Source organism: Solanum dulcamara, chromosome 3, assembly GCF_947179165.1.
Source record: "Solanum dulcamara chromosome 3, daSolDulc1.2, whole genome shotgun sequence".
NCBI lineage: Eukaryota > Viridiplantae > Streptophyta > Magnoliopsida > Solanales > Solanaceae > Solanum > Solanum dulcamara.
Window position 1 is genome coordinate 11,599,994 of NC_077239.1, and position 14,762 is coordinate 11,614,755.

The 14,762-nt window shown below is 35.3% G+C and overlaps 1 protein-coding gene across 1 annotated transcript; it reads right to left on the minus strand.

Moving 5' to 3' along the window:
* Window positions 1–401: 401 nt before the first annotated feature.
* On the minus strand, window positions 402–5,373 carry LOC129882406 (GDSL esterase/lipase CPRD49-like). The gene is made up of 6 exons (XM_055956682.1): window positions 5,217–5,373; window positions 3,310–3,387; window positions 2,954–3,094; window positions 2,464–2,540; window positions 2,234–2,374; window positions 402–806 (listed from the first exon to the last, which is right to left on the minus strand). Exons 1-6 carry the CDS (start codon window positions 5,325–5,327, stop codon window positions 590–592), a joined length of 765 nt encoding a protein of 254 aa, XP_055812657.1. The 5' UTR covers window positions 5,328–5,373; the 3' UTR covers window positions 402–589.
* Window positions 5,374–14,762: the final 9,389 nt, after the last annotated feature.

The following is a 14,762-nucleotide window of genomic DNA, read 5'->3' on the forward strand; positions in this document are numbered from 1 at the left end:
GCACCGATGGGTTAGCCCCCATTGAAATTAACCTCACTTGTCATTTCTTTAAAATACTCAAATATGCAATAGAAGGATTTAGAAAGTGGTCTAGACATCGCAGGAAAAAAAAAGATATTTTTCCATGTCATATTTTTTCCTTTTGACGATCAGATAATTAATTAGGTGGTCTAAATCCTCCTATACTCGTGAAGGAAAAGGCTTAATTTTTTCCTAAAAACTATGTCATTCATGTGGAATATCTCCATATGCCTAACACCGAGCATAGGAGATTACAAGTCTGAATAAAGGAGGAGAATTCTTGTTTAAAATTGTGACGCTATAAATAAATAGTGACAGGTAAAAACCATAAGTACTAAATTCATATATACCCAACATTTTCATCACAAAACATAAATATATATTTTTTAAAATAATAGATTATGAACCTATAATTTCAAAAAAAGTATAATGTGTTCAGTGATAAAGCAAGGACCATTTCATAGGGAAGACTTGCATTTTCTTGGAAGAAAAATTCACATACTTAGAGATGGTAGGAAAACACACACTGATTCATGAAGACAAGTTCAAATGAAAAATCAGAGTTGAACTAGTGCCATCGAGTCTGCCATTCAAAATCCATTTGTGAAACTTTTATAGCCGTCTCACCCTTGGGATCAACAAAGATATAAGGAGAGATATCGGGGAATTCAGTAGGCAATGATCTCCAATGAAGGTTAGGTTCCCAGTCTGCCTCTTTGACAACTTTCAAGATTTCCTTAATCACAATTTCGCTGCCTTCACATGATAAATGTATTCCATCCCTTCTGAAAACAAATCAAGAAAGTTGACATGAAGATGGTGATTGCCAACAGGATGTGGTAAAGATGATCCAACATTAGAAGTTACCAGAAAGAAAAAAGCACATAAACATGATGATCGCTAACAGAATAAGCGCCAAAGAAGGTTTAATATAAAAACAGCCAGGATACAAGATATCATTCAGCTAGATCTATGATCAGAACCACTGACAAAACTTAATATGTATCGTGTATTTGACAATGTGGTAAGTTCTACGTAGTGGTGGTTAGATGCTCAGATGGATGTGTGGACACATTAGGAGATATATGATTAGGAACAAAGTTATATGGAGAAAGGTGGGAGGGGCCTCCATGGCCAACAAGATGAGTGAAGCTTTGAAGAGGAGGAGGATGCCCCAGTTGGTATGAGAGGTTGGATGTAGTAGGAGTTAGGAGAGGTAGAGGTAGGCAAAAAAATAACTGTGCAGGTGATTAGGCAGAACTTGGTACAACTTCAGCTTACTGAGGATAAGACCCTAGATAGGAAGATATGAAGATTGAGAATTAGGATAGAAGGTTAGTAGGTAGCCGAGTGTTGTCGTGCTATATGTGGGAGAGGTAGGGGGCTAGTCTCCTCCTTTCTTCTTACTATTCGTAGTAATATTTAGTAATTGTGTAGTTTCTTATTCTTCTATCTGTGTTACTATTTGTTGCTTCATTTGCTTTGTATTTTTCTATTTGGTTGTTATATTTTTCTTGCAAGCCTGCTCGATGACCTTTTTGAGTCGAGGGTCTATCGGAAACAACCTCTCTACCTCACAAAGGTAAGGGCAAGGTCTGGGTGTGTAGTTGTGCTCAACAATGTTAATTGATCAGGTCATGCATATTGGTGCAGCTTTCGATCATGCAGGTGATCTATGATGTGACGAGCAAAAGGAGAGAAAACCTAAGCTACTCTATAGATGCTTTGATTTCTAACTCGTGGAAAACGAGCTCCTACGGACAAATATCCATCACCATTGCCATGAGGCAGTCATAACAACCAAGTAAGTCCATTCCTTTTCACATGTGTACTTCCTTACATAGTTCAAGTAAATTTGATGTCACTTATGTCCATATCTAAGCAAATAAAACATATCACTTATGACAGAAAGACTAGTAGGATCTCCTTGCATTTCAAGTTTTGCAGAAGATTTGACAGAAATACAGTCGTTACTGAGAAGGTATGGTAGCATTTTGGTTTATTACAACAGGTACTAGCCAAAAGGAAAGATCTACCACAAATTTGAACCTGAATCAGTTCACTCTTTAAAGTAAGAGATCTCAAGAGGGGTAGTTCCATATTTAATTGATTGACACATATGTGAAGCTGGATTTCATATCGCCAAAGCCACAATTTTTACATGTTCAACATGACAAAACACAAAAAATGATCTCGTATAAAGAAAACTTACGTAAAGCAAGCAGTCAACCAATCATCCCTCTGCTGAAGTGCTTTCCAAAGATCTATAACCTTCACACCTAACTCTTGGCACAACTGTACACAAGCTTCTGAATATTTCCGACAGGATTCATTTGATCGACCAAGACTATTACTGGTTATGTGCAGTAATGAGAAACATGTGTCACTAATTCAGCATTAAGAACTTCAAGAAATCTTGAAAAAATGTTTAACATTGATTACCCAAATACTTCAATGATTTGTGCCTCATTCACAGCAGGAGCAGTGAGAAAGATTATCCGAGTCTTCTGAGAGAGGCTCTGGTAGTGCAGCAGATATATGTTAGTAATCCACACCAAATTCAGTATTGTTAAAAAAAAGGGTTGATGCTGAAGTGCTACCTAGATTTTTATCAGAATATCTGTGTACATTCGCTTTATTTTAATATTTTGGTAAAACTTCATACTAAAAAAGCAAGTGGATCAAATTTACTGTTTGTACCACCATCAATTTGACCTCTATGATGATTGAGAATTGAGTTATTATAGGATGAATGAAAGTGCCACCAAAATAAAAGGTTGAAACACATATTGTCAAATTTAAAACAAAAACGGATTACAGTTGCCCGTACAGGCTGTTGTGAGGAAAAACAAGAAAATATTCTTATTCTTTAATGTATCCTAACCACATTGGAATATATTGATGGCGTGCAACTCAATTTTAGAAATGTTACCTTCAGATGAATTGCAATCTTCCTCATGTTTTCTACATATTCAGGAAGAGGAACATGGGCAGTAAGGCCACTTGGGTGAGGCTCAAATGAATCATTCCCTCCAAAATAAACTATGACCAGAGAAGGCTGTACAGCTGCATCCTAAGTTTAACAACACATGAGCCAACAATATTAAATATGATCGGACAGAGGAACTTTATGGGCTTAAAATTCCGCAGAAGAACATTATGTTAGATGATTTTCAATAATTTCCATGGAGTTTCCTAGCAAATGTTATATTCTCTTGGAACACAGATAAAGTTATTCGAAATATGGAACTAGGAAAAGGACAGTACACTTTGATCATCAACCATTACCTTGGGGAAAACTTCATCCAAGACTTGAAGAGCGCACCTTGAATTCCAACCTGCATATCCACGCAGCAATATATCTGCCTATTCCATTAGTACGGATGATTAAATAAGCACCAGATTTTTGTATATGCAAGTGACTGAAAATTATGATAAACTCCAGAGTACACACAAAATACAATAAGAGGCATTCAGCTAGCCTTAGAAGTATTATGTTCTTTATCAAGTTTTCGTATCAAAACATGTATCTACACCACTTATTCAAAAAAGTTCAAATTCAAACCAAACGATTATCATTTTAACCCACGAAAGGAAGAGGCACCACTAGCTTGAAAAGCTTTCAATAGTTAATCACATCTGGAAGAATAAAGAAACAACATAATGCACGAAGAAAGAATCAATTACAGCAAAAAAGAAAGAAAGAAAAAAGCGGTGAACTTAAGTCCAACTCAATTAAAGCCATCCTATAATTCTTTAACATAACATCATTTAGCACTTAAAAACTGAAGCTAGACCAATTATTAATGATTCACGACGTAAAAGAAGAATCTCTTAGCTGTTGGAAAACTTGACACAAAAGGAGAGTTTTCAATCAAGTAAACTTTCCTTATCATGTTCTAAGGAATTGTTAACTAAATATAGTTGAAAGAAACATGCAATTTATGCCAACAACAACAATTATCTCACATACTACGTGCTGGTCAATCTCAGCCTCTCTTTCTTACTGTTGAAATCATACACGATCGGCATTGATTTAGATTGATAAGGTTTAATTTTGATTGATAAAATTATGCTTAGATTAGGATATGTGCATTCTCAACCAAGAATGAGGTAATAATCAAATAAGACAACAGGTAGAAGTTCCCTGTTCGAGTCTCACCAACATCTATCGACAGAATATTTCTGTATGCTTTCCCTTAAGGGGTGTTGAAAACTTAAAATGAATATATAAAAGTGTTCCATCTCTAACACCTTATACTTTTAGATGATGCAGTTTACACAATTCAAAATTTACTTTGCACTCAATCCTTTCCTCCTCTTGGCTCTTTTACCATAGGAAAGAGACACTGATAATCTAACGGCCTATTAGTTCTTGTTATGGAGTCAAAAGGTTTTTAAAAGTCTATCATCTCTACTGCTTGTGAATGTCAACAATTTAGCAGATGTATTACATACTGTTTTGATCTTTACACACATCTTTTGTCCAAATTTCCTGATTCTTGAGAAAACAAAAGAAAGAAGTTATTGCAGCCTTAGCATTGACATCATCTTGTGGTATCCTAAGCTTTTTCATAGCACTAAAAAAGAATTAACTTGCTCTAAAATTCATGTTCACTCATCCATTAGTGCTTAACATTTTTTTGTAGTAGACAAGAAAATTTAGAGCCCCTTTGATTGTTTGAGTTGAGTACCACAACCATGTACTTTGGTTTGGCTGCTTGAGTGAGGAGAATTGATCTCCTCGTTAAATTCAATGAAACTTACACTCCATTTGGTTGCAATTTAACATATTCTTATAAATAATACTTGTGTAACTTATGCATTATTTTATGCAGGGTAGAATATGGAGAATAAGAATACGTGTATTAAGCAATGCAGAGATTCCATCCCACAAAAGTAGAAGTAAAGTCTGTGTACACCCACCCTCCCCAGAGCTCACTTGTGGGAATACACGGGCTATGTTATTATTGTTGTTGAGCAATGCTGCGATTAAACTATTTAAAGATAAAAATACCCTATTCTAAGACCAATTGAGTGCGCTACTGACTCATTTATTTCAGAAGGATATAAAAAGTTGCAAAATCAAGTGGTACCCATTACTTCACAATTCACTGCATCAATAACAAAAATTCATGAAATAACACACACGTAACCTACCAGAAAAATCCACTAAAATAATACATTAAAAGTACCCTGCAAGCATAAAGGTCAGAGAGTGTTGCACCCCATCCTTGATGACTATAGCTGAACTGTACTATGGATGACCCAAAAAGCACGAATTGTGGACGAATTGGTCCTACCATTTGCTTGTTATCGATGAGACTCAACAGAAGAAAATGTATATCAAAACTCCACAAAAGATAACTTTGAACAATTGTCTACTTGGTGGGACCAATTTATATCCCAAGGGTGTGTTTGGTATCAAAGGAAAAAAAAATTCAATGGATTTTTATTTGTTTGTTTGTTTGATAGACAATAATTATACAATTATCAAATTTAGTCTTTTAACTATTCAAAAAACTTATCAGATTTAATTTCTTAACTATATATTTACCGATTTTGATTCTTTTAAGTATTTAAAAACTTATCATGTTTGATCTCTATCTATTTTCTGTATAAATAACTTAAGTTTATATTAATGAAATTTATGCCTCAGTAAAATTAAAATCGTAACCCATTTTTTCAGTTGTTTCTTTCTCTTCCACTACTTTTTCTTCAAATTACTCTTACGATAAAAAAAATCTTAACCTCAACGATTCAAAACAAATTTTTTACAAGGAAAAAAATATAAGTCATAACTTTATTCAAGAGATGATAAAATGAAGCATATCATTGCTACTAATGACTTGAAGATGCTAAAATTTATTATGAAAAGAAAAATATTATTATCCGTTATGTGTCGGAAAAGATTTATTTATATTTAATAGAAATAATTTTTTTACAACGAGAATAAAATTAAAAGTTCTTTTCTCACATGTTTTTATTCCAAATCTTGTACTCTAACGACTTTATTGAAGTGAATTTGTTTAATTTTTCAAAAGTTGAAATTTATAAAATGGTAGATTTTCAACTTTTTTTTAATTTTGTTTTAATTTTGGAATAGGTCGATTTTATTATTCTGTTTGTTTAATTTTACCCAGAAAAATTTGAGTAATAAGATCTAATTTTTTAATTTTCTTTTGTATGAAGAATAAAATTAAATAAATTTATGCCGATTGTGAACCGTCAACTGCTAAAGAAGGAAACATAGCATATTCAAGTCATTAGCAATAATAATATGATTCATTTTATCCCCCATTGAATAAAATTAGGACTTAATTATATCTTTTTTATTCATTAATTTTATTTTGAATTTTTGAGGTTATTGTTCTTTTTATAAGAGTAATTTGAAGAAAAAGAAGTTGTGAAAGAGAAACAACTGAAAAATGGATTACAAATTTAATTTTAGGAAGACATAAGTTTCGTTAATATAAACATAAGTTATTTGTATAAAAAAATGGACAAAGACCAAACCTGGTAAGTTTCGGAATACTTAAAGGACTAAAACCAGTAAGTGTATGGTTAAGGGATTAAAACCGGTAAGTTATAGTTAAGGGACCAAATCTGACAAGTTTTTGAATAGTTAAAAGACAAATTCTGTAAATGCATAGTTAAGGGACTATTTATGATATTTTCTCTTTATTTGATACATCAAACATAAAATATTATTTTAAAAATATTTATATGTAATCTAAGTAAATAATATAGTAGGGATGAAAGTGAGTTGTGTTAGAGAATGGAGAAAATTGAAATACTACTTATATCGACATATGAGAGATAGTTCAATTGCATGAGATACCTATTTCTATCATTTTGGATCGGGGTATATAGTTCACATCTCATTTTTAGATTTTTATGAAAAAAGAGTAAGGTACATGTATTGCACTTAGCATAAAATTTCACCCACAAATTAATGATCAATTCGAGAGGACTATTTAGGTCCTTGAGGATATGGTGAGGGTTTGTGTGATTGATTTTGATGGACATTGAGACCAATTCTTACCTTTGGAGGATTTTCTGTATAATAACAATTATCATTCTAACATTCAAATGATAGTGTTTGGGGTATTGTATGATAAGAGATGTCACTCACTAGTTGGCTAGTTTGATGCATTCGCGTTTAGGCTATGGGGTACAAACTTATTGAGGAATTCTTTGGACAAGGTCAAACTGATTCAAGAGATAGTTCTCACAACTCAAAATAGGCAAAAGAGTTATGCAGAGTGAAAGACTTGTAATATGGCGTATGTTTGAGGAGCAAGTTTGTGGAAGGTGTCACCCATAAAGGGTATGATTAGGTTCGAAAAGAAGGGTAAGATGTGTTGAGGGTATATTGGCTCGTTTGTGATTTTACAGGGCATTGAGGAGGTGGCTAATGAATTAGCATTGTCATCTAGCTTATATGGTGTTCATCCAATTTTTCATATCTTGATACTGAGAAAATACCATAAAGGTGGGTCTCCTATGTTACGTGATTGGATTAGATTTGAACTCATTTTATGTTTGTGATTAGACTTGGACTGTAACACTCCAAAAATTTGAATTAGACTTGAACTCATTTTATGGTTGTGATTAAACCTAGATTATTGAAATTTATGAGTTTGGGATGAATTACCTATCCTACTAATGGTGTTCATGTCTAGTTCAGGTATTTTAAATCGTTCGTCAAACCGAGCTTTATACAAAATGTTATGTACATTTTGCTAAGGCGTGCATAGAAGTTTTTAAGTATTTGATGCGATAGACCATGTGACACACGCTCTACCACACCAAATTTTGGTTCATTGGATAGTGTGTCACACGTTCCATAACATCAAATTTGGTGCATTTGATGGCGTGGTGAACAATGGACACATCATTGAATTTAGGTGCAATGGAGAGTGTGGCGCATTGCATGTAAAGACAACATTGAGCATCGTGAAACATGTTTAGGACGTTTTAGGATAATTTGAGGTATGTCTCTTTGAACATACTTTTAATTACAAGGTTTCGAATAGGTCTTTTGCGCATGTGGAACAAACTCAAAGCGAGCCTTCATATTTGGATTTCGTATTATTATATGTGTACATGAACGTATTTTACCTTATGAACATAATTGTTGAACTTGACTTCTAAAGTGATGGTTTTTGAAGTGTTGTTATTTGTCACGATCCAACTATGAGATCGTACAGACACCCACTCTATTCTATTAAGATAGGCAAGTCTTTACCACCCATTTTTATTTTATAGAAAATCGTGAAGCAAAATATATCTGAGTCAACAAAGTAAAACAAAATCAAGAAAAATACATTCATCTTTATATAATCATTTAACAATTTCCAAGAATCTAGACTAAATATGTACAAAAGCTTCTAACAGAGTACAAAGAGAAAGTAAAATAAAATACATAAAAAGGTAGACACAACTTTCACTCGAGGATAGAGTAGGTAGAAATTGATAATGAATAATCATCATTCCCACGCTTTAAACAACTTGAAGTAGACGTACATCAACAAAAGGTGCATTAAGAGTAGTATCATACACCATACATACTGAGTAGACATCATAGACCAACTTGAATTAGATCTACGTAAAAATAACATAATCAACATGAACAACAACATAAATATATCACATTTAACTTCTCATAAATGACCACACTACCCTCTTACCTTATTCCTTCACAGGATATTAGAATTTCATTATTAATTTCTTAGCTCAATCACTATCCTAGTCATTAACATAATTCTCACGAGTATGATACTATACAAATCATCAACACCTATACAATAATCAAATAACATTATTATTCTACACTATCTATTTCCCAAGTTAATACTAGTTTTAATTATCAGATTTAGCCATCTTGAATCCTTTCTAGTCATTAGTATACGTTCCCCACAATTATTACAATTCCTCAAAGTATGAGGACTCACCTATTGAGTGACAAAGCTAAGCAATCCAATCTAGCTACGAGCAAGAGGATGAGCATGATGATCATTGGACCCTACATTATGATACAATGTAGGCAAAAAGTACGCGTTAGTATATGAAATTTACTAAGTATGTGAGAAGCATGCAAGGACAATATTTTGGAAACATGAATAAAAACTTGAAAAAACTTGAAATTATATCGTAAAGTCAATGCATCATAAAACTTCATTAAGACTCGTAGATATAGCATATACATATGTGGGATATTAACCTTAACCGACATGTAAGACCATGTGAGCTATAACATGAAATCTGATGTAACTCCACACCAAGAAGAGAGGAGATACTTGCCAAGGTAGACTCCATATCATAAACATAACATGATATGGATCCACTAGCTAAGCCATAAAGACAACCTACAGTGGCACATAGTTTTAGAACTAAGGGTTGATACTAAAGTTCCCTCGTGGATCCCCACCACAAAGTTCGCTCAGTGCTAAGCTAATTCCAACCGAATACATAAAATACAATCATTAGGAAAGGTAAATCAACCAATATTTCTTTCTATGACTTTATCTTTTATCTTGGGTGAGCTAGGGCTTCTCTTACGCCTCCATCTAGACTAGTAGAGGTATGTTTAGACTATCATGACTATGTAGCTCCATTTATTCAGACACATATCTTTGAGTTTTCTCTTTATTTAAGATTCTATTTTGAGACTTATTTTCCGCATTATGACTTGATTAATATCTTTACTTATCTTAGTATGCGATGTATGCTAGGGCTTGGTTGGAGTTCTTTTGGATTCTAATCATCGTATCAGGTCTAGGGCCTAGCTTGGGTCGTTGTCACGAACAAAAAAATGAGGTCATAATGGCACACATCCCGAACCCAATCCCCATTTGTAATCCTAAAAAGTAAAACTCATACGAGACTCTGAAAGGGAAGTCAAGCCATAATTAATGAAATAAAAAGAACGATAAAAAATTATCTCAAAACTTGGTGTCATAAATATAAAGAGAATCTAATATAGTAGTTGAATCTGAAAATATACATAAGTCTCTTGAAAAGGACTAAAGACTAAAAAATAACGATATACTAGTGACCATCCAAAATCCTGAGATCTCACCACTAATCTGGAGCTATAAGACCGCTAGAGAATCAGCTGCCGCGTGGAATGCGCTGACTAGAATCTGCATCAAAAAGGGATACAGAAGTAGGGGTGAGTATAATACATACGTACTCAGTAGGTTTAGCCGGCTGAGTATAAGTAATTAATCAAATCTATGAAATAAAATAAGGAACGCTTCCACCTGCATATAGAAAAATCTCACTCCGGCTATGGTGCCGTCAATTTATATTGAACGGATCGATTAATGTAAACACATAGGTATAATTTGTATCACAGTTAATCAACTAAGTCAAGTATCACAGATGTCAATCCAGTGCAATGTAATATGATGATATAATAAAATGGTGGTACAGTGGAATCAAGACTGTCGTACAATCTGTCGTATACACCAGTCGAGCTAAGGCTTCCAAATAAGGACCCATAGGGGACTCGCAGTCCAAATACTAAATCATGATCTCAAAAATCTCATCAACTTGCCACCTAACTCGTGGTCAAGATTTAAAAGGTGCCACATTATCTTTTTCAAAAAGACTGTCACAGTTCTCAACTTCCCAATAATAATGCTGTAAATAAATGAGAATGTATGCATCATAACACGTATGGCATGAAAGTAATATACTACTACACAAGTGAAATAGGTTCAAGTTCTCTAAACTCAACCTACACATGATACTTACCCTCAATAGACAACAATAGGAAGGAATCTTACTATAACACATGTTTACCCTCAATTTAACCCCTCAGGCGGGCATTTCAAGTCAATTAGTCCCCTCACACCTCTATCACAGGTACATCATGAATTACACATGCTAAGAGCACATAAGATAGAAAATAAGGCCCCCGCACGGGTTACACAACACAGATAAGCTCCCACACGGGCATCATAATTAATTTCACAGTCTTAGTCTACACTATACCCTCATCCTATAGTCTATAACATAAGATTGACTAATTACCCCATCCCAGTTTCAAGAAGGATAATTAAACCTACCTTAATTATCGAAACTACACTCAAATATTTCACTGGATGAACAACCCTTAAATTTAATATCCGAATTGACAACCCACTTCAAGAATAAAACATACATGTCATAAGGAGTCCAATGACACTCATATTGATAGGTTTCAGAATTGGGAGTATAATAGTCCAAAAATTGATTAGTTTTTGAAAAGAGTAAATCTGGAAATTGACTGTAGAATCAGGTTCTGTGTGTAAAATGGAGCTCATGGCTGAAAAACCCAAAAATGTTGACCAAAATTTGAATTCAAAATCACCACTTCGGGTTTAGGAAATCACTTAACCAACGTTGTTCCTCAAAATCACTTAACTAACGTTGTTTCTCAAAATCACTTAACCAACATTGTTCCTCAAAAATCTCTCTCAAAAATTGCCCCACCAAGCTTAAGAACTTCAAAAATAGTGAAAATGGGGTTTCCCCTGACATTTTACTATTCAAGACAAAATTGTGCAATGCGATCGCGAGCCACTAACTCTGGCAATCGCGAAGCACTGGGAAGTTATGTAGCGCGATCGCAGACCCTCTCTAGCAATTGCAAAGAAAAAAGAACCAACACATCGCTATTGCGTGACCTCGGTCGCGATCGCGAAGAACATTATAGGCTGCACCAGAACTAAGAAACAACAGATGAGACCCAGTTTAAAATTACTCTGATTGGACCCTCGGGATTCATTCGGAATCTCGTACACACAACCTATATATGCACTCCTACTAAAATCAATGTTCCGGACTCAATGAAATTATCAAAATTTAAATTTGAGGTCTCTTTGACCCGAAACTCGATAAGTCACAACTAAATTAACTTGAACCTCAAAAATACCAAAATGTCCTTGGAACTTTCGAAAATATAATGAAGCCTCTACTAGGCCTAAAATCATCCAGTGAAACCCACAGAATTATCAAAAATCCAATCCGAGCCTTCGAACTCGAATCGTTGACCAAGGTTAAACTTGACTCATTTAAAACCAAACTTTCTAACTTAAGACCTTAAATCCACGTGTCAACCCCAAATCTAATTCCGATAATTCTCCTAGACCAATTTCCACATTTTGGAGCTGATGAAACTAATGAAATCCCATTCCGAGACCCATAGCTCGAGTTGATATTAAAAACCACTTTTGAGCAATTTAAACCTCTAAAACTTAAAAACTCACTCAAATTACAACGTTTTACAAATTTACTAAAACCAATCAATTAACACCCGGGGATACTAACGAGAGGGTAAAATGGTAATTTCTTGAGAATTTTCAAAAATGACCCTCAAGGTCATTACATCATCCACCACTAAAAATAATATTCATCCTCGAACATAAGATAAAGGAAATACCTAGAGTCTCAAATAGCTGAGGGTACCGAGTCCGCATGTCAGACTCTATCTCCCAAGTTGCCTCCTAAACAGGTTGATGTCGCCACTGCATCTTAATTGAAGCAATTTCTTTGCTTCTGAGCCTACGAAGCTGCCTGTCTAGAATAGCGATCGGCTCCTCCTCATAATTCAAATTCAGACCCAACTCCACTGAATCATAAGAAATCACATAGGACTCATCCGGGATATACTTGCGAAGCATGGAGACATGAAACACCGGATGGAAAGCTAATAATCTAGGGGGCAAGGACAACTTATAAGCCGCCTCACCTACTTTTCTTAGAATCTTAAACGGGCCAACAAAGCTTGGGCTAAGCCTTTCCTTCTTTTCGTATCTCATTACACCCTTTATGGGCGATATCTTAAGCTACACACGGTCATCCACCATGAACTCTAAGGAACGAACCCTCTTGTCAACATAGCTCTTTTGACAACCTTGTGCTGTCAATAGTCGACTATGAATCAAGTTTACTTACTCCATAGCATCCCTGAGTAAATCAGTATCCAATGCATCCACCGTAACTGAATCAAACCACCTAATGGATGATCGACACCTACGACTATACAGTGCCTCAAATGGGGCCATTTGAATGCTGAAGTGATAATTATTATTATAGGCAAACTCCGCTAAGGGAAAGTGTTTGTTCCATCGGGCACCAAAATCAATCATATAAGCCCTAATCATACCCCCCAACACCTAAATAGTTCGCTCGGACTAGCCATCAATCTGGGGATGAAATGCTAAACTCATGTCTATCCGCGTACCCAAACCACGTTGTAATGCCTCCCAAAATTAAGAGGTCAACACCGAACCTCGATTTGACATAATAGAGATAGGCATCCCGTGCAACCTAAAAATCTCACGAATGTAGATTCTAGCTAACTGCTCTATATTGTAGCTAGTCTTCACAAAAAAAATGAGCTGATTTGGTCAATCAATCCACAATCACCCAAACAGAGTTGTACTTACCTAACGCCATGGGTAATTCCATCACAAAATCCATGGTGATGCGCTCCCACTTTCACTCGGGAATAAATATTCTTTGCATGGGACCACCTGGTTTTTGATGCTCATACTTCACTTGTAGGCAATTTAGACACTTAGCCACAAAATCAACAATGTCTCTCTTCAAACTACACCACCAAAATAGTGTTGTTTTAAGTCATGAAACATCTCGGCTGCTCTCGGGTGAATGAAATACTTAGAACAATGAGCTTTCTCCAATATCATATATGCCCAATCACCAACTTTGGGCACATAAGTGCGACCATTAATCCTTAAAACTCCCTCCGAATCAAGAGAGGCTGACTTAGCTTCACCTCTCAACACCTTGTCTCGAATGACCCTCAACTTGTCATCATCAAACTGATATGCTGAATATAATCTATCAAAGTAGATCTAGCCTCTACAAAGGCCAAAATGCCATAATCTGTAGAAATATCAAGTTGGACCAACTGCCTAGCCAATGACCGAACCTACAAAGACAAAGGCCTCTTAACCACCTTAAGGAAGGCCAAACTACCTATACTAGATTCTTTGTGACTTAGGGCATCCGCTACCACATTAGCTTTGCCTGGATGATAAAGAATGGTAATGTCATAGTCTTTCAATAACTCTAACCACCTACGCTGCCTCACGTTTAGGTTTGACTGAGAAAATATATACTTAAGGCTATGGTGATATGTAAAGACCTCACAATGCACACCATAGAGATAATGCCTCTACAACTTCAGAATAAACACCACCGCCGCCAACTCCAAGTCGTGGGTAGGATAGTTCTTCTCACGTATCTTCAAATGTCAAAAAGCATAAGTTATAACTCTACCCTCTTACATCAATATACCACCTATATCGACTCTCAAGGCATCATAAAATACAATAAAGGCCACACCCTCCTCGGGTATGGCTAGAATATGTGCTGACGTCAATAACTCCTTGAGATTTTGAAAGCTTGCCTCACACTCATCAGTCTACTAAAATTCCACGATCTTTTGAGTTAGCCTAGTCAAGGGGGCTGCAATAGAAGATAAATCCTAAACAAACTGATGATAATAACATGCCAACCCAATAAAGCTCTAAATCTTAGTAACAGAAGTAGGCCTAACCCAATCACGAATCGCTACAACCTTGGACGAATCGACCATTATACCATCCTTTGCCACTAGATGACCCAAGAATGCCGCGGACTCAAGCCAAAATTCGCACTTGGAGAATTTTGCATACAACTTCTCCTCTCTCAATCTCTAAAGTACGGTCTTCAAGTGACTA